The 24,971-nt window shown below is 37.1% G+C and overlaps 1 protein-coding gene across 3 annotated transcripts in view; it reads left to right on the top strand.

Moving 5' to 3' along the window:
* The first annotated feature begins 7,026 nt into the window (after positions 1-7,026).
* Positions 7,027-24,971, top strand: part of LOC136836928 (uncharacterized) — a 33,191-nt gene continuing 15,246 nt past the window's right edge. Inside the window, exons 1-2 of one of the 3 annotated variants that reach the window (XM_067101426.1) lie at positions 7,027-7,131; positions 24,139-24,494. In XM_067101426.1, the coding sequence (XP_066957527.1) occupies positions 24,368-24,494 (127 nt within the window). In that variant the 5' untranslated portion in view covers positions 7,027-7,131; positions 24,139-24,367. Of the gene's footprint in view, positions 7,132-20,097; positions 20,191-23,034; positions 24,495-24,971 lie in introns of those variants that run through there. The other 2 variants (XM_067101427.1, XM_067101428.1) reach the window with 2 other exon arrangements.

Here is a 24,971-nt window from a genome sequence, read left to right as displayed (position 1 = left end):
TCACCTTGCGGGACATACTTTTCAAGGTAAAATGCATGAGTGAATAAGTGGACAACGAAAATTTACAGAAAACGTAAAGTTGCACACACACACACACACACACATATATACATATATATATATATATATATATATATATATATATATATATATATATATATATATGTACTGTATATTATTGCTTAAACATCCATGTATAGACATTCGTTATTCAGTCATAAGGCAGAGAAAGATTTGATTTAAACACTGTCAAGAAAGATGAACTGTAGAATTCGAGTACCAGTTTTCAATTCGCTACTGCTGAAGGTGGGTGGTAAACGTCGCTTCCCACAAGAAAAGAAGTGAACGGAAAAATAAGCCTAGGGAGGGAGCCAGCGTAATAAAAAATGAAATTACCTCATTTCAGGAACGATACTGTAAGTGTGTAAAAGAGTGAGAGAGATTATGTACGAGGTATGCATGTATGCTGATTATTACGCTTATATCCACTATCTATAGAATTTCCTTTTGATACAAAGACACTTTTAGAGATGTAGGTATTGGCTGTCATTGTAGGCCTATGCTTAACTGAAATATTCATTAGCAACAAAAGGGCATCCTACCTATGACCTGTGATTAAACTCTACTGATTCTTATCCCACGCAGATATTAAAGAGTGTAAGGGATGGATTCTTCGTAGAGGCAGGAGCTGTGGATGGAGAATTCCTTTCAAATTCTCTGATGATAGAACGCCGTCTGAAGTGGAAAGGTCTTTTAGTGGAGGCCGATGGTGACATGTTCAAAAAGCTGCTGAGCCGAAATCGAAAAGCATGGGCGAGTCACTCCTGCTTAGCCCTGCATCCTTACCCTCACCGGGAGGTCTTCATCAAATACAGCGCCAAAGTAGACCTCATCCCAGGGTCTTCTATGTTTTCAAGAGGCCATGGCGTCCTTGCACCAGTGGAGCACCTGTCTCCAATGAGGAAGATTGGTGCAAATCCTGAGAATTCAGATCCACTCTACGATTTTGTTCAGTGCTTTCCATTAGCTTCCCTTCTATTGGCCCTGAATGTTACTCATGTCCACTTCATTTCTCTTGACGTTGAGGGTGCTGAACCAGCCATCTTGGATTCATTTCCCTGGGATGTCATCACTGTTGATGCTTGGTTGGTGGAACACGTCAGTGAAAAAGAACACCCCGGAATCTATCAACACCTTCCAAAAGATATTAAGAGGAATGTAGCTTTTGCTGACGACTTCGTTCAAGCTTTCATGTCTAGAGGGTACACCTTGTACCCAACCAGCAAAGAGCGTCTAAAAGATAACTACATTTTCATCAGAAAGCACTCTGAAATTTACGAGAACCTAAATATGTTATAACTGTCTCTTCGAGGGCTAAAATTCATAAAACAACGGGAGCTAGTTTTATAACTGTATTTCTTTTCTGATGAACTACACACAATAATCCATGTACAACATACCTTGCAGAGAGGTCTTACCACATTCTATATCACCTATTTTCCGTAATGTAAGTCACTTGAATCGTGACGAGAAATTTATAATTACGAACATTTTTAATGTATTGCTTCCCTGCTTGCATTCAACATGCATCTCCAAGAACCTTTTTTTTTTTTTTTTACTATTATAATAAAGTGATTTTGTAGGTTTATAAGGTTTGCATGACGTTGGTTGTGCGAGACCTTTTTCATCAGATAAAATACACATTGTATACTTTCTAGTCAAAAATGTTTACTTCCGTTCTCGATGAGTTTTGTCGGCGTTACGTTGGCGATAAACCAGTCAGTCATTCTTCGAATTATATTATTCATGAATTATAATAGAATATTTACGCTGGGAGAAATTAGTCCAAATACGTACTGAGGGCACAAGAGGAAGTAATGTGCAGTTGCAACCTGATTTCTGGAACAATGATCAATGAACAACGCATTAAAAGTTTAAATTAAAACTGATAATTTACACAGATTCCGTACAATATATCAAGAAGCCTCTCCTTGAATTTGGAACTGTTTAATTAAAGAATTATGATTTTAATCATTTCTTCCCAAAATAGAGAAGGAAAAATAATCTGCTGCACTAATGATCTTGGCCAGTATGCTAAAAAGCGCTGAAATATTTTTTTTTATCATAGTGAGCAGGCTGAAAAAAATATAATAATGAAATTACCTTCACTCTGAACATGGCGTTAATAACCCTGACAGTTTGATGGCAAATGGCTCTCAGTCTCTTTCCTGTAACCTCTGATCACACAAATATTGCAGATTTTGTCAATTGCCTTTACACTTACAAACCAAGATTTCACTGAAGAGAAAGCAGCTATACGCGAGAAGATCGAATAATGAAAGCATGACATGAAAAGACGTAATTGCCTTTCTATGTGATATATATATATATATATATATATATATATATATATATATATATATATATATATATATATATATATATATATATATATATATATATATATATATATATATATATATATATATATATAGCTTAATGATAAATAATATTGCCAAGAGTTCTTTATATTGTACAAACTTTCGAGGTATAAACCTCATCATCAGGCTGAAAAAACAGGAGAAATTACAGCAGGCAACGAAGTTCAGTAAAAACCAAACGAAAATAAACTAAAGTTTCAAACGTTTATTAACGCATCGTCTGGGCATCAAATAGACGTGAAACTGCGCTTGGCAGAAAAGGGGTTTGGAAAGGGAAACTTTCTGAAAGACCTGTCATTTCTGAGCCATGGGAATTCCCACGTATCGCAGACCACACTGCGAACAAGTGAACAAGTAAACTGAAGTCACTGGCAGAGTAGGCGTGATCTTACAGAAACAAACCGGAAACTGACTGTGATTTTTTGTAAACCATATAGCTATATACCAAGGTAAGGCAATTTAATATACATCTTTACTATACTGTATCTGGGACAAAACTTTTCATTTAAAAATTTTTCAGAACTTTGTAAAATAAAAATGGGATATGAGTTTTCATATATATCTTGATGAAATAAATTAAAATCACAACAAACATTGTAGGCTCTATTAATCAAAGTGCGTATTGATTCATCTTATAAACTTTGACAAAAAACTGTCAATTAGTAAAAGTATATAAACAGAGGTCACCTATCATCTAAAAATGACAACTAATTTGAAGTATTGTTTCCCTCAAATCAACACTTCTGTAATCCTTTACAATAAGATCACTTTGAGAGAGAAGCTCTCTCTGGACCTCCTGTGTCTTTAAGGTGTTGTCTAGTTCCCGGGCATTGAACACAGAGGTTTCTTCTGGCCATTCTTCCCATCTTGCCATTGTACCTGTAATTTTCGGTAGTTAAATTTCCTTTTAATTTCACAAACTTGATGAATTTTAATATATTTATTTATTTATTTAGGTATTTTATTTTATGGTGACTTTATAAAATTTTTCGTTATTTTCAGTATAATAAGTTTGTTATTTTAATATATTTCTTTAGTTTTTTGCTGAAGATTTATTATGCTCATTTTATTGTAATTTATTGATTCTCATCCTTGTCGGTTTTTTCAGCAGACTGATGATGAATGGTCTTGGCAATATTATTTATCATTAAGGATTGCAAGTAGCCGAAACGTTTCTAAATAAAGAACTTTGAAGACTTCTTGTCTTATGGATCTCCTGATTAGCAGGCAGAAGTTTCAGTACCAAGCGCTTTCACGTTTATTAACGCATCGTCTGAATTTTCTGCCTGTCATTTTCCTGTGACTGTTACACTGAAGTCACGTATCTACTGTGATTTTTTAAACACACACACACACACACACACACACATATATATATATATATATATATATATATATATATATATATATATATATATATATATATATATATATATATAGTATGGAAAAGCATTTAACAATGTCTATTTATATCACTTGCCTCCGCCCTCCGTGGGCGACGGAAGTGCTATACTATGCTCCCCCAGGATTTAAACCCTGTGAGGAGGGCCTGTCGACAAAGTGTAACCTTCAGGAAGGACCCCTAAATGACCACTGGGTTGCCGCCCAGAGGTAGAATCTACCTCATCAAAAGCGGGGCTGATTTTCCGATGCACGGTGTCCCAGAATTCCCCCGGGGTCCCCCGGAGGAGGACCTCGACCAAACCAGAGGCAATGAACGTAGATTTAAACTGGATACCTAACAAAATTTATAATTTGGAAAATATGGTTAGCAAAGTATTATGCAAATTTAAGAACATTGTGCAAATATTTTAGAAAATTGATAATGTATATCTTATCAATACATTGATTTTTTAAAAATTTTCTTGATAACTGTAGTCGTTAAAAACATTTGAAATAGTTATTTCTTACACAGATTATCGTTCTCGTATGAAGGATTCGAAGAACTCGGAAGTTCTTCAGGACGCTCGGCTGGCGTCACCTATCATTCCCATTCCAGGGTTCGTATAAAGGACATTCCCCGTGTTGAAACTAGAGATCTGAATAAGGTTGAAAATGAAGCGCACAATTCATCATGTTGTAATAAATATGCAGTTCTTAAAATCAACAAGTAAAAAATGCGCCGAAGTTTCTTCGGCGCGATCGAGTTTTCTGTACAGCCGCTACAACGTATAATCAAGGCCACCCAAAATAGATCTATCTTTCGGTGGTCTCGGTATAAAGCTGTATGAGCCGATACCCATGAAACTTTAACCACAGCCCGGTGGTGGCCTATCCTATATGGTTGACAGAAGCACGAATACGGCTAAATTTAACCTTAAATAAAATAAGAACTGCTGAGGCTAGAGGGCTGCAATTTGGTATGTTTGATGATTGGAGGGTGGATGATCAACATGCAATTTGCAGCTCTCTAGCTTCAGTAGTTTGTAAGATCTGAGGGTGGAGAGGAAAAGTGCGGACGGACAGACAAAGCCGGCACAATAGTTTTCTTTTACAGAAAACTAAAAAGATATTTCTACACAAGATTTATAGACAGTGAATCAGATGGAATTATCATTATTATTATTCTCATCCTTGGGCTGCGGGTGGGGGGAGTCATTTAGAAGTAATTTGCCCGGGTCTCTGAATGGGGAATGAGGGGATTTTAATATTTACCTGTGACCTTCGCAACAGTTTAGGAGTTTTGATTTAAATGAAATGCTCTTGGAAATACGATGCTTTTTAGTACTGTCGTATCTTTATCGAAGTATTATATATTTTACAAAAATGATATATACGCGACCTAAGGCTATTAAGCACATGCAATGAAAACAGTCTCATTCGTCATCTGTGTTTATAATCTATAACTGCGACGCAAAAAGGTGTGAAAATCTATCGGTCTTATCAGTAAATGTCTTGAAATTTTCATTAATGAAAAAGACTGTACACACACACACACACACACACACACACACACACACACACACACACACACACACATATATATATATATATATATATATATATATATATATATATATATATAGATAGATATATATAGAGAGAGAGAGAGAGAGAGAGAGAGAGAGAGAGAGAGAGAGAGAGAGAGAGAGAATAATCATCATACCTTACTATTCTCAATGAATCCTTCTATTTGTTAACACCGACCTGTAAAAGAAAATGTTACTATATAAAACTTTTTCAAAATAATTTTAGTCTTAACTGTATACAATCACTCGTTAATACAATTCATTCTATTTTATGGAATCAAGCGTTTGTAGACTTGTGTGCCTCTCGCTACAAAAGTGAAGAATATAGAAATTATTTTACGATTTCATATTACTGAAAATAAATAAAAAATATTATGCAGTTTCCTGGTCAAGATTGTGTGACAGTCGAACGTAAAGTTCATTACCCGTAGATTTTCTGTTACAGGAGAGAGACAAACATGACTACATACAGTATACATTGCGGTTTATATACTTTCGTGAAATTATTTTTAATTTTAAACTAATCCTTTAAAACAATTTTCTCTTCTTTTGTAGCATGTGAAAGCTTCCTTTCCCTTCTTCTTCATCCATCTGAACAAGTCCTCAATAATAATAATAATAATAATAATAATAATAATAATAATAATAATAATAATAATTATTATTATTATTATTATTATTATTATTATTATTATTATTATTATTATTATTATTATTATTCATGCCGTCGCTGCACGGTGAGGTCATGCAACAGACAGAGGTCGAAATAGACCAAACCAAGTGGCTGAGATAAAACGAAGGGGTCTGAATCGTAACGCCACATCTCACTTCTTGGATGAGGAAGTTAGTCTTTTCTGGTTGTAAGCATCACGCCTGTTTGTCATTTTCTTAGCAAGGAAAGGCGTTTGCTTTTATTAAAGATAACGATAAAAAGCATTTACCGCAAGACTTCGGATCATTAAAATCAGAAAGATTCTATTTTGAGAAAAAGTTTACATTTTTAATGCATACTGTCAAGAATGATCAGATAAAAAACGTCACCTGACTAGGAACGCGCATATCTGTCCAGGACTGTAAACTTTCCTCGCGTGATTGCGTAACAAGAAACACGTGCAATTTAAAGCCCATTTAAATGCCCTACCTATCGTAGTATCAACAAATCACTTCGCTATTTCGCCCCATACTAATTGTTTAGACCTGCAAACATTATCTTTTCATATTCCAAAAATACCTGAGTTTCTGTATCAGGAGATTTTGACTGAGTTCTCATTTTTCTTATCCTGTGCCAAAATGCTTGCTTGTGTATTGAAAATTCCCCAAAATTACATATACAGCAATGGTCCATTCATGCAATAACAGGATACGAAATAGCGTTATTCACAACACGCCACTGTGTGAACAAAGCAAATAATATTAGTAGACAAAACTAAATCATTCTTTGAATCATAACTACATTATATTAAATATTAGACGATAATGGAAACAATAAATGCAAAATTAGAACATTTATTCTATTATAAACCTTAAATTCAGCGTATTTAGGATAAATAATGTTTTAATAGGAAATCATAATCATATTATGACAAAAGATTTTAGATGTGTCTGCTGAGAACTATGTGCTAGGTTATAGGAAGCCACAACAACAAATGTTGTATTGAGCAGGATACAAGAAAAAACATGCTAAGACGAAACTTTGAGTGATATTATTGTGTTGACGCTTGGTAAGTGTTGGTTTTAGTATGTCTACCTTGTGTAATTGTCAAAATTTTTTGATGCGTAAGCAAATATATTTATCCCGACAAATACTATTCTGTGTGTAGCTTAGCTTTGCCTATCCTGGGCAGAAGGACGCTGGTTCGCCAAGAACTTTGAGTGGACTCCTTAATTGACACCAGCCCCCCGGCCAGGTAAGGCCACGTCGCCTTAAGTTATGTTAGGTAGATAAGATCTGTTTAGGTCAGGCCATGGCATTATAGGAAAGGTTATGTCTTTTAATGTATGAATAACCATGCCCCAGGCCGCGCAACTAAAGTAAAGTCTTACCCAATTTTAGCCATGAGACATTTTGCAGTTTTGGCCCAGGACAATGAATACACATATGGCAGGCAAGAGCCAGACAACATAAAAAAGGGCAAACTGATGAAATGCTATGGATTGGCCTTACAAAAACTGTAATTTTGTGAGCACTGCCACTCTTGCTCGGTATTCGTGTGGACGACCGAGGGACATGCCTATAGCTCATTAACAATAAGTCTTAAATGAAAAATATCATAGAATAAATGCGTGCCCGATTCGGTAGAACTATGTAGTAGCTCCGCGGCAGCGACAGCCTACTAACCTGACTTTTTCTACTGTGTTTGTGTTGCTAATTATGGAGTTACCTGTAATATTTGTTGGACAAATGTAATTAACCTGTAATTAACCCCTAAAATTGATCCAACAAGGTAGGGGACCAGATGGGAAGGCGGGGTTATGGGTGGGGTATACCCTGGGGACAGGTGATCTGCCCCCTCTAAACCAACAAGCTAGGGGACCCGATGGGAATGCGGGGTTATGGTTGGGGTATCCCCCCGGGACAGTGTTATTTGGGTATGTAACGGCTCACCCGCTTGTTTCTACCCTACAATTTAGGGACCCCCAGGAAAGTGGGGTTATGGTTGGGGTAGACAACGAGGCATGAGAAACTGGCCAAAATTACTTTTTTACGGCACCACAGACATGAGAAACTACTAAATAAACAGAGAACAAACAAGAACAACAAATGAGCCGACACAAAGGCAACCCCTCCCATTACTACTGTCTCTCGAACATTTATTGGGGAGCCATTGGTTCATCCCTCACTCCTTACTGAGAAAACTCGGAGATTGGGAGGCTAACCCCCCAGACTCTTATGTAACCAACCACATTGTGCTGTTATCCCCCGTTGAGGAAAACCCCTAAACGTTAACTCCCAAAGTGTAACACAGTTTCGGGGGTTCAGTTTCATTCACATCGTGTCCTGCACATGACAGAGCACGGGTACGCCTGTTTTGAATGGTTCACATCCCGTCCAGCAAGTGCAATAACTTGTTAATCTGTTATCCCTGTGCATGAAACTAACATACCCTGCATGCAACCCTCCCAAACTATAAGTTAACACAGCAAAGAAGAAAACATATACGTTTTTGAGTTTATTCTTGAGAGTTTCAACGCTCTTGGTTGCACTTACTCGCATTTGTTGCAACACAGGTACACCCCCGGACGACCAGTACTGAACGCAACGCAGGGAGATTATATCCCCTTAGCCTACTACTAAACACGGCAAAATGCATTTACCCCGCCAGCCCAGTACTAAACTTGGCAAAAGTGTATCTGTACCCCAAAAAAATGCATTTAACCCGCCAACCCGGTACTAAACACGGTGAAAACGTATCTGTACCCCAGAAAAAACATTTTGCCCAGCCACATTTTTCTCACCCAGTTTTGTTTTCTTTGCTATTCTGTCATAACCAACACAAAGTTTTTTCAACAAAACCATTCCTGTTACCGCCGTGTAAGTTTCCCCCTTCCCCCCCAAGTAAACCCTTTCCCGTAAACCTTTTCCCCCAACACCCAATTGTGCCAAAACCCCACATACCACCCCCTCTTGACCCACCACAACCCTTATCTGCTACCCAGGCCTACGCCTTAAAACATACACGTTTTGCGCTTTCTTGTTCAGTACAGTGGCTGAATCCCTTCCGTCCTTGTCGCGTTCGTCTGAGCCGATAACCCGGCACTCTCTCCCAGTGTCTTGCACTAACTATTATCTCATTTACTGCAACTTTTCTGCCTACTACTTAGGCAATTATGAATGGTTAATCAGGCTTTGCCAAGATCACAGCCTGCTAAAAACACTGTTTTGTCCGCACTGCGGGATGGAGTACCGCCACAACCTGCAGAAGAGGGCATTTAGGTGCGACAGGACCTACGGTGCAGCGCAGAAGAAGGGCGGAAGAGGCCGGAAATCCTGGTTTTCTCACGCCTTTTTGAAAGCAGCGGCTGATCTCTACCCTCCCGGTCCCTAAGGTAAGGCCAGTTATTTCTGTTGGTGTCAACTTTTTGTTTGTCTGGAAATTATTTTTTCCTGCCTGGTTGCTCCTTCCAGCCAGTGCTAAGTGCCTTCCTGCTCTTGTTTTTACCTTGGAAACTGGATTTTTCTTCACTTTTATGGCTTCTGGTAAAGTTGGTGAAGTTTGTTTTTTGTTGGCCATATTCTGTTCCCCATCCCGTTACTGGGCAGTGTTCCGTCCCTCCCCCCACCCCCAGTGTTGTGCCTCTACCTGCACTTGTTCCCGACGCGTTTCCTGCTTGCGCAACTTACCTCCCACCCCTTCTTGCCCTGCTCCCAACTTAGCCCCGCTTTTGGGGTACGGGAGGAAATTTCTTCCTCCTTGCCTTGTTACCCCCCACCCTTTCAGCTGCTCCCTCCCTTTTGCATATGGCTCCTCTCGTTTTCCCCTCCAGCCAGCACCCCCGCAACGTAAACATGTCCGCTCCACTTCTCTGTTTTCCCCCACCCAGAACCCCGGATTCCCACAGTCCCCCTTTACTTTTGAGTAGAGTTAGGGGGCAAATGACACTTGGCTACCAACAAACAAACTCAACTCACCTCCGTTATCAGAAGCTGTAAAAGTGGAGAAAAAACCAGTTTCCAAGGTAAAAACAGGCGCAGAGCTAATACTTAGAATTACTCCCGATTCTACCCTAAAAGTAACTTACTTGACCAATTTGCTTGATTTTCCCGAATGACAATTTTTTCAGTGGAGTGTAACTTTTTCTAAATACCAAGTTGACGTGAACGGTGTCACGCAGCACCGCTCTTACGTTGTCAAAACTTCCACAAGAGAGACTTTACTTTTCCACAAGTTGTGGTATAGTTTTAATTATTCTCTTTAAATTTACGTAAAGTGGAAATGCGTATTATGGCAGGGGTGCACAACCTTTTGAGCTACTCGGGCCACATCATCAAACATATATCTAGTCGAGGGCCACTAGACTAGATTTTACATGAAATGATAAATAGTTTGTAGAATGTTTAAAGATAAAAAAAAACACAGTTGCTCACCTGTTTTGTTTTAATGAGATTTTTGACACTGAGATTCATGTACAAGTTTTTTTATGTTAGGATGGAAATTTGTGGTTGCCAGTCTTAAAGCGGAGTGCAGATTTTGATCACTTAGCCTGCTACGAATATTTGACTTGGTCTGGTTGAGCAGACTAAATGTTTGTTCACATATGTAGGTAGAGCCAAAATAAGCTTGCATAAATAGCAGCTTTGTTTCTCAAATAAGGAACTGATCTTTGGCCAAGCAATTATAAAAGTTGAGCAAGTCCCCTTCATTATACTTGGTACGAAGGCTGTTATTATTCTGAAGATCAATCAGTTCGATTTGTGCTTCGAATTCTACTTCATCAGGAGATACAGAAAAGGGGTTGCTGAACAACTTCAAATCATTGACTTCTTTCTTTAGGTCCTCAAATCGGCTCTCAAAGGCCTCCAACAGTTTTCCTAATTTTGCTGCATAATATTCATGTCTATTGCATACTTTGTGTTTCTCACACATAAGTTTGTAATTTGGGAAGTGTCCTAACTCTCCTTTAACTATCTGTAACTGAAACAATTTTAGTTTTTGTTCAAAGCTGTCACATAATTGGCTAGCTGAGAATAAGTTGGTTATTCCCCTGAAGTTTATGATTCAAGTTATTTAAATGACTTGTGAGATCTACAAGAAATGACAAATCACAAAGCCAGTCAGCATTTGTAAGTTCTGGTACCATCTTATTCTTTTCATTAAGAAATATCTCAATTTCATCCAGAAGACTGATAAATCTTTTTCAGCGTATTTCCCCTGCTTAACCACCTTACTTGGTGAAAAACACTAAATCACCATATTCTGCTTCAATTTCATCAAGAAATTGCTTGAATTACCAGTGATGCAAAGCTGAGCGTGACTTGATAAAATTGACTGTAGAAACTACAACTTTCATTACATGATCAAAGTCCAGTTCTTTTCCACACAAATTTTGTTGATGTATTATGCAATGAAATTGTTTCAGTTCATATTTTCGCTCTCAAGGTGTTTAATCAATAGCTGCACCAATCCATTCTGCTTGCCTATCATTGCAGGAGCCCCATCAGTTGATATTCCTACTAACTTGTCCAAATCTAACTCAATTACTGAAATTTGTTCTAAAAGTCCATTAAGTAAATCACTACCAGTTGTCTGCCCCTTCAATGAACTGAGCCCTACGAGGTTCCTCATGAATAGAAAAGTCCTCTGTCACACCACGTACAAATACAAGTAGCTGAGCCGTAGATGTAACATCAGTAGATTCATCAGTGGCTGGGAGAAGTACACAAATTGTTTACTTTTTCTCCTTCAACTGGTCTACTATATCACCCGACAAATCAACAAAACGACGTTGCACTGTCATACGATTCAAACTGATATTCTCAAACTTTTTCAAAACATCTGGAGAAAGTTTTGAGCAGCAAGTAGAATACACTTTTAATGAAATCCCCTCTGAAAATGCCTTGGAATGTTTAGCAATCAGGTTTGCAATTTCATAACTCACTTCTGTTACGTCCTGTGCCTCTTTATTTTTCTGAATAAACATATTTTTCTGCACATGAAAACCTTGCATTAGTGATTTAATTTTCTGCTTTCTTAGTTCACCAACAAATTTTTCATAAGGCTTGTGCTTTGTCAGATAATGCCTTTGCAAATTGTATTCCTTACAAACGGCCACACTATTCTGGCATATCAAGCAAATGATTTTTTTTTCACTGTTTTCCACAAAGAAATATTTATCTGTCCATATTTCTTGAAATTTTCTATGTTCATTTTCAAGCTTTCTTTTTTTCGACTTGAGTTTTTGTCCACAGAAGTACCAGAAGCCATAGTAGCTAAGCAAAATTAATCTGAAAACACTACAATGATAAATGCCTGGCCTTGTAGCAATATCTCTATTTTAGACTGCAAAGAAACTATCGGACCTCAGACAAATTGGCTAACTTGGAAGGTTGCCAAATAATCATTTTACAAACTTTTAAACTGGAATTTAGATGTATTAGGAAACCATAATTATGAATGTAAAATACAATAAAAAAGAAAAACAAGAAAAACAAAACAGGTTTCGCATCTGTTTAAAAAGAGAATAGTATTCAAAATTATGATAAATATTAATTTAGATATAACTTCAGGTGGTTACCTTCCCTTCACAACAACGAGGTTACTCCCGTCTGACAACGGTCTACACGAGGTGAACGCGTATGGCTGTCTACAAGCCATACACGTTCACCTCTTGTCTCACTGCTTTCGTGTTCGAGGATGGTGATGAAATTATGAATTTAGTGAATGAACTGATTATAGATAACGAGATAATTCAACAATAACAAGAAAACACAAAAGAATAATACATATATATATATATATATATATATATATATATATATATATATATATATATATATATATATATATATATATATATATATATATATATATATATATATATATATATATATATATATATATATATATATATATATATATATATATATATATATATATATATATATATATATATATATATATATATATATATATATATATATATATATATATATATATATATATATATATATATATATATATATATATATATATATATATATATATATATATATATGTATGTATGTCTATGTATGTACATATATATATATATATATATATATATATATATATATATATATATATATATATATATATATATATATATATATATATATATATATATATATATATATATGTATGTATGTCTATGTATGTACATATATATATATATATATATATATATATATATATATATATATATATATATATATATATATATATATATATATATATATATATATATATATATATATATGTTTATATATGCACAGACACATATACATACATACATACATATGTATGTGTGTGTGTGTATATAGTACATTTTACTATTTGTAATTATATCATAAGACGGAGTAATATGTTTATATTTATTATTTTCTTTTACTGTACAGAGAGTGATATATTGTGTTTTCTATGATAACTTCGAGGGTCACATGTGCTTCACTGGGGGCCGATGCGACCAGCGGCCAGTTGTGCACCATTGATGTAGAAGAAGGATATTATGGTTCGTTGTTGTTTGTATTTAGTAGTGAAAAATGTTGTCTTATCTGTTTCGTGTGTTTAATTGTAAGTATACTTGTAAATTTGCTTAACTACCAGTATTGGTTTGGTTTCGGTCAGAGATGGCCGTGAACTCAGTCGCTTCATAGCTTTTAACGTAGAGTGGTTCAAGCTGGTGGGGGACTCAAGAATGCAGCCATAATTGTTGGTGTTTATAAATCCATTTAAGTATTCCCATTCATTTTAAAGTACATTTAGGGAAACTTTCTTTGGAAGATATGCATATCGAAATGTAAGGAGAATTTCTTGAGGTGTACTTTAGATGAGGGTAGTTAAATAGAGGCTGTGCTTACGCCAGTCAACTGTACATCGAGCTAGGAACAATTGAATACGCCAATAGTAAGTTCATAATGTTAGTTTAGTTAATATACACAACGTAATCTATTAAGATAATCACAATTTAAACTAACTTAAGAGTGAAGTAACCTGGGTGTCATAGCATAAGACTTAGGCTATGATTTGGGTCAGTATGTTTCAGATCATTTAGGCTATACGACAACATTGACGATTTGCAATGCTGTACTTATTCTGAATGAGTCAGAATACCCATAGTTCTTAAGATGGCCGAAGTGCGGCGCTCCTCTCACCCCGTAGTTCCTAAGGCTGCCGCCACACGTCGCCCGGACCTGACCATGGGAAATTTAATTTTGTCCAATCGTATCCCAGGCTGACCCAGGTCACCCCTAGGGCTTACGGATTAATTGCTCTGAACCAGTCACAAAGTGTTTTATCCATATGATTCATAGACCCAGGCCAACACCAGAATCGCGCGTTCTTTCTTCTCAAACTGGCACGATGGAAAGCCACGACTTGATTTTGTTCCCGAAAGTCAACACTGGAAGATTTCATTTGTACACGGACTTGTACATTCCCACGGTCTTCGAGTTCCTACGGAACACTGGGGAATTCACTAGGGACTGCTAGGCAACTTTTCCAGGTGGTGTAGTGAATGCAAAGCAGGAAACCGCCTTTTCGTTAAAGATGGTGTCCACCCAGCCAGTGGACACCCAGTGTACATGTGGCGATGCGTGAACCGTCGGTGCAGAAAGAAGGTATCAGTACAGCACGGGTCCTTCTTTGAAAATTGTAAAATGTCTCTGCAGACAATAACTGTGCTCGTGTTTTGTTTTTCTAAGAAACTGCCACAATACGTGTTTCGATCCTTCGTTGTGCCGCTATCGTCACACACGACTATTGATTTGTACAACTTCGGCAGAGACATTTGCTGTGAAATACTGCTGGCGCTGATAAGAAAATTGTTGGTCCTGGTCATGTTGTTGAGATTGACGAAAGTAAATTTGGTAAACGTAAGCACAACTGTGGCCGTAAGGTTGATGGAGCTTGGGTGTTAGGTGGCATTGACTGACAGATGCGTGAAACGTTTTTCCAGGTGGTTCTGGACCACTCAGCTGAAACTCTGCTCCCGTTGCTGCTGGACAACATACTTCCAGAAACCACAATCATATCTGATTGCTGGAAGGTATACAGCAACGTCCAGGATCATTATTTCACACACAGCACGTGAACCACAGTGTCAACTTCGTTAGTCCTGATGACCCAAGTGTATACACGAACACTATAGAGTCGCAGTGGCGCGTTCTCGAATGGAGCGCATTACCGAGACACAGTACGAAGAAACCACTCTACCAAAGTTACTTTTCTACGTACTGCGTCCAGAAGTGATATCTAGAGGGTGCACCGTGTCCAATTTGGGCGTTTCTGGATTTAGTTAAGCATGTCTATCCGCTTTCCCGACTGTCTACAATAAGACCCAGACCGAGTAATTCTCACTCACCTGTTCAGCAGCCAGCAGTTGCAAAGAAGCCCAGGATAGTAGGACCTATGAAGCCGATACTATTACCTACATGGTTGGACTTTGAATGAGGTAAGCAGAGCATTTACCTGCCTTTTTACATTTGTTTTGTTGCTAGGTTAGGTTATGTTTTGGAACAGACCCTAGTATGCAGTTTGTCGTTTTTTGTAACCCCTGTGGCTACACTGAATACAGATATTACCTCTTGCCAGAAGATACGAGCTTGCCAAGAATCTTTCAAAATGCGGATAAGGCGTGAAGCGCCGTTCCCCCACTCCAAACTGAAAGCAGAAATGTTAAAAAATCACCATTACAAAATTAACACCTGTTCTAATATAGGTAAGGAGGTAGGGAATAGCTTAACCGAACCCACTCACCTGTTCAGCAGCCAGCAGTTGCAAAGAAGCCCAGGATAGTAGGACCTATGAAGCCGATACTATTACCTACATGGTCGGACTTTGAATTAGGTATGCAGAGCATTTACCTGCCTTTTTACATTTGTTTTGTTGCTAGGTTAGGTTATGTTTTGGAACAGACCCTAGTATGCAGTTTGTCGTTTTTTGTAACCCCTGTGGCTACACTGAATACAGATATTACCTCTTGCCAGAAGATACAAGCTGGCCAAGAATCTTTCAAAATGAGGATAAGGCGTGAAGCGCCGTTCCCCCACTCCAAACTGAAAGCAGATATATTAAAAAAATCACTATTACAAAATTAACGCCTGTTCTAATGTAGGTAAGGAGGTACGGAATAGCTTAACCGATGTTTCTTATATAGGCTACAAGTAGCCTAGGCTAGCGGTTTCTGTCCGCTCTAATGTAGGAAGGAAATAGCCTAACCATGGTTCTTATAGGCTACAAGTACCCTAGGCTAGCAGTTTCCATAGGTGCATCAGGGCCTGCTGTAAGGAGAGTGGCGGGACAACATTTTGTGTGCAGAGTACCGGGTCAGCCTCACGTATGTAGTGTAGCGGGTCAGCCTCCCGTATGTAGTTTAGCAGCTCAGCACAGCATCACATATGTAGTTTAGCGGGTCAGCCTTACATATGTAGCAGGACAACCTTTTGTATGCAGACTAGCGGGTCAGAAACTAGCGAATATTGTACGTTACGGGCGGCAGGGAACCCGACTCTTGCTTTCCCCACCCAGAACCCTGGTTCCCAACAGTGTCCCCCTTACCGTTTAGTAGTTTTCCAGTTGCTTTTTCTTTTGGCAACACCGACAGAAGCACGGTTTTTATTACCATTATGAAGCGCAGAGGGAGCAGTTTTTTCATTGCGTTTTCTATAGCGAATTTTTGGCGCCAAAAAGGGGGTCCCGTGGTCATTCACAGGCTCCTCCTTGACTACAGAGATGAATAGAAATTGGCAGAACTAAGTCTCCTTTCGGACACGTAGTCTGGCACTGGCTATGACCTAATCAGAACAACCTAAGCCTAACTTTTCCTAGAGCATTGTGCCCTGACCTAACCAGAATTTACCTTCCTAACCTGACTAGGCTAAAATGCCCTGATCTGGCTGGGGTTGCTCCAGCCAGCTCCACCCCAAACCCTGCCCATAACACCAGACCTTGAACATGTGGACTGGCCTAGAGTACTCTTTTGTGGTAGTAGGTCCAGAACCTAAGTTTTCACCATACTAAATTATCTAAAATGACAAATGAACTGCTAACCTTAGTCAGAATGTTTTTTTTAGCCTGCAAGTGGAAGTGTTGGAACTTGGTCATATTGTGTTTGGTCAGGACGATAACATATATTTGGGAGGCAGTGTTTGATGGCTCTGGAACAGATATACATGTTTGATTATTTCAAGAAATGACAAAAAATTTATGCGAAACTCTGTTCACACACAATTTTCAAACTACAGTCAACCCCCGGTATTCATGGGGATAGGGACCACAACACCCGTTAATAGCTAAAATCCACGTATACTTGACATTCCCCTCTAAAAATGCTTATAACTGGCTATTTAAATAATTAAAAAACCAGACCCCCCCCTTCTAAAAATGTTTATAGCTGGTTATTTTAATAGTTCAAGCACCAAATGTTTACTTTAAACTATCATCCTACGCATAATATACTGTAAACTGACATCTAAAACACCTTAATATCATTTCAAGGTCATGTTACAACATTATCCATAAAAATGTATGGCTTACAGCTTCAATTTACTCCTATTTTCAAGTACATCCATTTTCTCGCGTACCTTAAACTATCATCCAACACAGAATATACCTTAAACTATTATGTAAAACACTTTGGCACTGAATAATCATGATGGGTTCTGGCACATGGTCTTCAAGACCTAAATTTCATAATCTGTCAATCAATCTAAAATGCTTTAATATCATTTCAAAGTCATCTTAAAACATTACCCTTAAAAATATATATCTTACAGCTAAGTGTGAAAACTATTCAAGTTGCCCTATTTTCAAGTATATTCATTTTCTCTCATACTGTAAACTATCATCATACACAGAATATACCTTAAACTATTATCTAAAGTACTTTAGTATTATTTCAAAGTCTTCTTAAAACATTACCCTTAAAAATATATGGCTTTCAGTGAAACTATTCAAGTTGTCCCTATTTTCAAGTACTGTCCATCCATTTTCTCTCTTACAGTATTGAAGCAGTCGGTTTTATTTGCACGGTACATGGAGAAACACTGGGAAGTTGGTGCTGTATACAGTACCTTAATATTTAATATGCAGTGAAAAATAAATACATTTTATTGATAGTTTGCTGTGTTTAATATTAATATTTGAAAATTAGTAAGTCACTAGCTGACCAACCCGTCGCTGCCTGGAAAAACTCTGAATGACATTTGATATCTCTCTCTCTCTGTCTCTCTCTCTGTCAAGCTTTGTCCTCCCTAACACCCCCAAGTTTACCTCTCATTTTTTCTGTCAGCTCATTTGAACTGCCGTTAAAACTTACATGTAGACAACAGTTTGTGGGCGGACAATTTTGTGCAGTTTGCCACTGTATTTCATCTGGGAAGCATCTCAGACACACTGATCAGAATATGAATAAATTATGTATATGTATATTCATTTCATGTTAGACCCTTCAACGCTATTTGTAGGCCATTACAAATCATACAATAAAAACCTAAAACTATATTTCCATGCGATACAGGCAATTTGTTATAGGCCTAGGCCAATGATGTCTTTTTATTATGTGTCACTATAATGAAAGTAAACTTCACTGTCCAATTCATAAAAAAACTGAATCAACCCCTCAGTTGTAATTTAAACTTGTTCATTAATATTATATGAGAATTGACGTCTTTTTTAATAAGAAATATTTAGTTTATACACGTACTCTGTTACGCCTTTTTACTTCTTTCCTATTATTAAGTGAATTGCTGCAAGAGTTAGTCTTCCATCCCCTCATCATATTAAGAAAAAAAGTGATTAAGAAAAAAAGTGACAAAACACTTTCCTACATGGCTAACTTCACCTCGTGATACGTATTTTTTAATATTGGTTTTAGGGACATTTTTAACATAACATAATACGATAAATTACAACTCATTATCTCTGACATCAAATTCCTCAACGTAGAATTGTGTATAAAGTTACAAGAACAGCACCTGTAAACTTCGTCAGTTCGTATGATAACGTAATCATGAATTAAACAAAACTTTTTCCCTTCTTGGAGTAATATTAGGCAATTGGTATTTATTGTTTTGAATAAATACACGTTGATAAAAGATAGAAATGAATACATATCATTTTAAAGGTAAAAATGAAGAAGAAACTAACAAATTAATGAGGAAATTCGCATTTGAAGGAATCAAAAAAGGAAATATTGTACTGTATATGTTGATGTACGCTGGCTTTATAAATGTTGAGTAATTATCACAGTTGTAATTTTAGACACAGTAAAAAGAGCTGCAACTGTTTTTGACTTCCTGTACCTTTTAACAAAAGCGTTTCAGTTTCCTTTGATGTTTCTGAGGGAAAGTGTAGGCCAAAGTCTGAATGGTCTAATATTATTAGACCATTTGACAAATGGTGATTTTTTTGTGGAGTAAGTGCTTAGACAAGATGGTGGTAATACCGCAAGGTACTTAAGAATTTGTATTTTATTGGCAAGGTATAATAAAATACATTTGGCTTAAGATGAACATTGGAAAAAATGTGGTATTTTTGTTGTGAGTAATTTTTTATTGGGGGGATAGTTTTGTCACAGAAGCATTTAGTCTGTTAATATGCATTTGCGGTTGGTGATGGATTTGTTTCGTCTCGATGAATTATTTCTTGACCTTCAAAGTTGTGCCCATAACTACAGATTTTTTTTTTTGTGGAGTAATTAATTAGATATGATGATAGTAATACCATAGGGTACTTAAGAATTTGTATTTTATTGGTAAGGTGTGATTAAAATACATTTAGCTTAAAATGAACACTGATAAAAAAGGTAGTAATTTTGTCGTGAATCATTTTTTAATGAGGGGGTATGTCTTATGAAAGAAGCATTTGGTCTGTTACTTTTTACTGTGGCGAGGATTGTAACCACATTTAAACTGATATAGGTTTTCAGTGTTGATTTTATTGAGGTAGTAAACAATTATGTTAATAATTCTCATAAATTATGATAAAATTTCAGGTAAATTCTGCTAAAAAAATTGATGTTATAGGGGAAAAAAGTTCGGGTGTCACATGAAAAATGAGAATAAACCCCAACAACTGAAGGAAAAGGTGAAGTAAAAACAAATATTTCATTTGTTTTGTCTGTGTTGTATGTCTGTCACAGGGTAGGGGTTTGATTTTGAGTTAAAAACCTTTTGAGGTGACATAGAAGCTGTGTGCAAAATTTTTTTCTGGGTTTGTCAAGCGATTTGGATTTCTGTAGAAGCCAAAGTAATATACTGTACAAATATTCACTTTTATATATACAGTATATATATAGATTTTTATCATATAAAATGTATTTATTCATGAAAATACAGTAATTAGTGAATGTTTCTTGATGAAAAAAGACGTAAATTACCGAATTTTTGCGAATAATTTGGTGATAAGTCCCACAGAAAAATCTGCGAATAGGTGAAGCCGCGAATCCTGAACTATGAACAGGCGGGGGTCGACTGTACACTGAGTTTCAACAGTGTTGAATTTGTCTCATGTCATAACACATTGACATTCATGTCACATTTCCATTTTGGGAGCTGGAACAGGAAAGAATGGCTGCATCTGGATCAGAGCGCAGGCTTATGAATCTACTGATCTGATTCTTTCTGATTGGTGGGATTTTAAAAAATCAATAGGCCTAGGGCATGATGTAGGTCAACTGGGCATATGGTTGGTTAGGTGTAAATTACCTGTGACTGGGTAATGTAGGATTGAAGCACCACAGTAGAACCGTCTAAAGAACTATGGGAGCCGAGGTGCTGCATGACAGGGTTCACATCTACTCTAGACTTTGGAAAATTTACTTTTCCACTGTAAAATCAGCGGTCAACAATTTTTAAAAAATCAGCTGGGTGAGTGATTTTTTGGGAGAGTTTAATTTTGTATTTGGAGGTAGTGTTAAGGAAATTTAGCCCAGGTCTGTAGTTCTGCGAACTACCCCTAGTTTCTAAAAAGGACTTTGTTTATACCTATATATTATAGATATTTAAGAGCATAAGTAACTCTTGCATTGACAGAAAATAAATTACTGTTGGATTACAAACCATTGCCTGTAAGCTAATTTAGGAATATTCCTCAGTGGCAAGCTAGAATTGGTTGTTGAACATTTGCAACAAGGTAGCTAATCAGTGGTAGGAGGGTGAATGTCAGCAACATTAATAGGCTTAGAATAACTATTAATTATGCCATGCTGGGCCTCATAATTCCTCGTTTGGTCAGGATTTTGATGGCCTAAAGTGTAGAGAAGCTGATCTATTCCTCTGTTAGCATCTTTCTATAAGGATGAGCGCCTGCTTTTTAATAATAATTATGTAGATGGAGGGCGCAGGGCTACAAGTCCTCATTGGATGGGTGGGTTCCATTCTCACTCGCACTGCTGGCCCTGCGTTCGATTCTCCGACCGGCCAATGAAGAATTAGAGGAATTTATTTCTGGTGATAGAAATTCATTTCTTGCTATAATGTGGTTCTGATTCCACAATAAGCTGTAGGTTCCGTTGCTAGGTAACCAGTTGGTTCTCAGCCACGTAAAATAAATCTAATCCTTTCGGCCAGGCCTAGGAGAGCTGTTAATGAGCTCAGTGGTTTGGTTAAACTTAGGTATACTTAACTTTTTTACAAGTACAGTATAAAATCTGACCAAGAAAATGCCAAAAATGTAGGTTTTTCCCATTGCCAAAGATGATGGAACATGTTTACATTTTACGATTTCAGGGAGCACACTGGGAAAGTTGGGCTTTTGGGAGGGAGATAAAAGGTGAAACTGTGACAAGGCCGTATTCTAACATTTCAATAACAGACCGTAAGGCTTAAGAAGGAATGTATATCATGGCGATCAAACTAAAGAAACATAGCAAAACACAAACTTATAGTACCCCCAAGTAAGTGTGAACATCAGCACATTCGAGTACATGGCCTGGCCCAGCTGTAGTAGGCATTTCAGAGGCAGTACAACCAACCAGACTTACCTCTACATAACCTTAACTAGGAAGTACACGTAGTGCCATGATGTGGCTTAGGGGGGACATTGCCCCCTCCCCCCCAGAATACCATACTATATCAACACACAGCATAATGTTGAGTGAGAAGTTTTCATTTGAACATATGACCTGCACTAGGCTAGTACTGTACTTAAGGGTAAAAGGTCAGAATTGCCACTTGAAAATTGATGGAAATTGACTAGGTAAGTTGGTTCTAGGGTGGTTTAGAGCATGTAGAATAACTTTTGTTTTATGGAAGTTTTCATTAGGTGGCAAACTAATAGAAATATAGCTGTGACCCCTCTGTCTGCAAACTACCCAATACAGTACTGTTTTCTTAGGGATTCTGTTTTCTTATGGATTTGCAATACCATAAAAGGGATTGACATTACCATAAAGGGCATTTATTTGCACCCCCAGTATGCTTAATACCCTATGAGACTGTTTCAGAATACAGTCGACCCCGGTACTTGAGTGGATGCGTACCACTACCCCCAGAAATACTTAAAACCCCCCTAAAAATGTCTATAACTGTTTATTTTGATAGTTCAAAGCATCAAAAAAACCCTCTAAAAATGCTTATTAGTTTTATCACAAAAAGTGCATTCTGTCATGAAAACGGTATGAAAATACAGTAATTTGTGAATATTTCTCAATGAAAAATACCACAAATAGGCGAATTTTCTGCGAATAATTATGTATATATGTTCCATAGAGAAATCTGTGAATCCAGAATCACGAATAGGCTGGGGTCAACTGTACATAAATTCCATGGTATTCACAATAAGACTTGACTAGAAATACAAAGGCCTGGTGCAATATGCACTGGGTTCCAAAATTGATAACACTATCTTCCTAACAAATGATAAATGTGAGCTTCAGATCTCCATAAAAGTGAGAGATCCATTTGATCTCCCATTTCTTCTTGTTCTCAGATCCTTGAGACCAGCTGTCATGGTAGGAGCTAAGCCTCCCTCAGTTGATGTAAGACTCAGGAATGACAGCTGGTACTGTATCTTCTAAGTTAAGACTTCTTGTTGCGCTCTGACTGACTTTAGTTGAAACTTTATTTTTTATTGTGTTTACAGTATTTGGTTTTTTGTTCAACATGGATTTGAACAAGGAATGGTATTATTGTAACCAGTTGTGGGGTTCAGCATTGGAAGGTCCTGTGAGCAGCAGTGGAAAGCTAAAAGATGTTTGCCACTGAATCTCTTTAGCTCCTCTCTTACAGTCTGTGCTCTCTCTCTCTCTCCTCCCCCTAGTATCTGCTTGTTCTCCTCTGGCACTTAAGGGTAGGTAGCCAGCCTGTGCTCTCTGACAGTGCTGACCTTTACAAGACAGTGATGCGTGTTCATGGTTCACTCCCCACCTACAAATGATTTTTTGATAACTGTACTGGAGCACCACACCTGTGTCCAGTACTGTATTATGTGGGCTCATACTACCTTGAAACTATGACAAAGAACTTAAGTTTCTTCTTCTTTGCAAAAGGGCCAGGAGTCTTTCCAGCCCTCTTGGCACATCCCCTCCAGCTCCAATTGTTGCTGGTGGAGGCAAGGGGGAGAAGAAGAGAATGGAGACAAAGATAGACTGTTCCCTTCTTTAGCTGCCTTGAGCAGGGATAGTCTGTGTCCTTTGGGACAGTCACAGACTATCCCTACTCAAGGCATCTAAAGAAGGGAACAGTCTATCTTTTCAAGGACTTTGCCGTGCTCCAGTTTCAAGCTTTACTAACAATTCCTTTGGGCTTCGCCTATGAGAGTCTAGTGTAAGACATCAGAATGATGATGAGAAAGAATGATGATGAGAATCTTTAGTTTATGGTTGTCATAGCTTTTGGTAAGGCAGTTTAGATGTTTATAATACTGGTCAGTATATTATGAAAAATTCTGATTTATTTGTAAGAGTTATAGATACCTTTTGAGTGTTACCCATCTTATAACAATTTTCTATAAATGAACGTCCACATGGAAGAATATAGTGTAGAATTATTTTAGATTACAAGGAAACATTAATGTTTTTCTTTTGAATTTCAGGTTTCGTATGTATTCCATAATGAAGACTTGAAAATACATACATCTTTTTTATTGTGTAATTCTGATTTTAATGAGCTAGTTTAAATGATTTTAAACTTATGTAACTTTTAACTTTGTGACCAGTAACTCTGGAAAATTTTTGCTTTTAATTATGGTCAAAAGCTAAAAAATCCTAATAAAAGGTAGATTTTAGAGTAAAAGTTAAAAAAAAACTGTTCATGAAGAGACAATGGATCCAATTCCTCAAAGTACCATAGTGAAAACCAGCACTGACAACTCCGCAGTCAGACAGGAACCCGAATGCTCTACAGCTAAACAAACTTGTACAAGCCATCATGTCCAACAAATTGACAGTGGTGAGTATATTTAAGTTATTGAGTAGATATATTATGATACTACTGCAGACTTTATTGTATATGATATGCAAGTCTGTTTTTGCACATGCAATAATGGGTAAAACAATTCAAGTGTTGTATTGCAGCTCCATTTGACCCCCTTAAAGAAGCTCATTATGAATTGATGATCTGTAGTATGCATCTGATAAATATGTAAAGATGTGTCATGCACTCTTTTGTAATGCAAATAAATCCTTTTATGTTTGACGTCAGAATGTTTAGTCCTTGGTGCAATTCAGTGAGTAGTGGTTACGCTTTTAATTACTGAGACAACGGTGCACATGTCCATGGTGTGCTCGCTTTTTTTAAATGTGGAATTTTATATAAAACAAGAAAGCTAGAAAAGTTTTACAATTTTATACAGTATAATTTCATAGCTTTCTTATTTGCTAAAGTAAAATCTTACACTTCAGGGACAAATGCTTGTGGGCCTTTTTT

This window comes from Macrobrachium rosenbergii, chromosome 57, assembly GCF_040412425.1.
Source record: "Macrobrachium rosenbergii isolate ZJJX-2024 chromosome 57, ASM4041242v1, whole genome shotgun sequence".
Lineage (NCBI taxonomy): Eukaryota > Metazoa > Arthropoda > Malacostraca > Decapoda > Palaemonidae > Macrobrachium > Macrobrachium rosenbergii.
The sequence above is the reverse complement of the archived record's forward strand: the minus strand, read 5'-3'. Positions and strand labels throughout refer to the sequence as shown.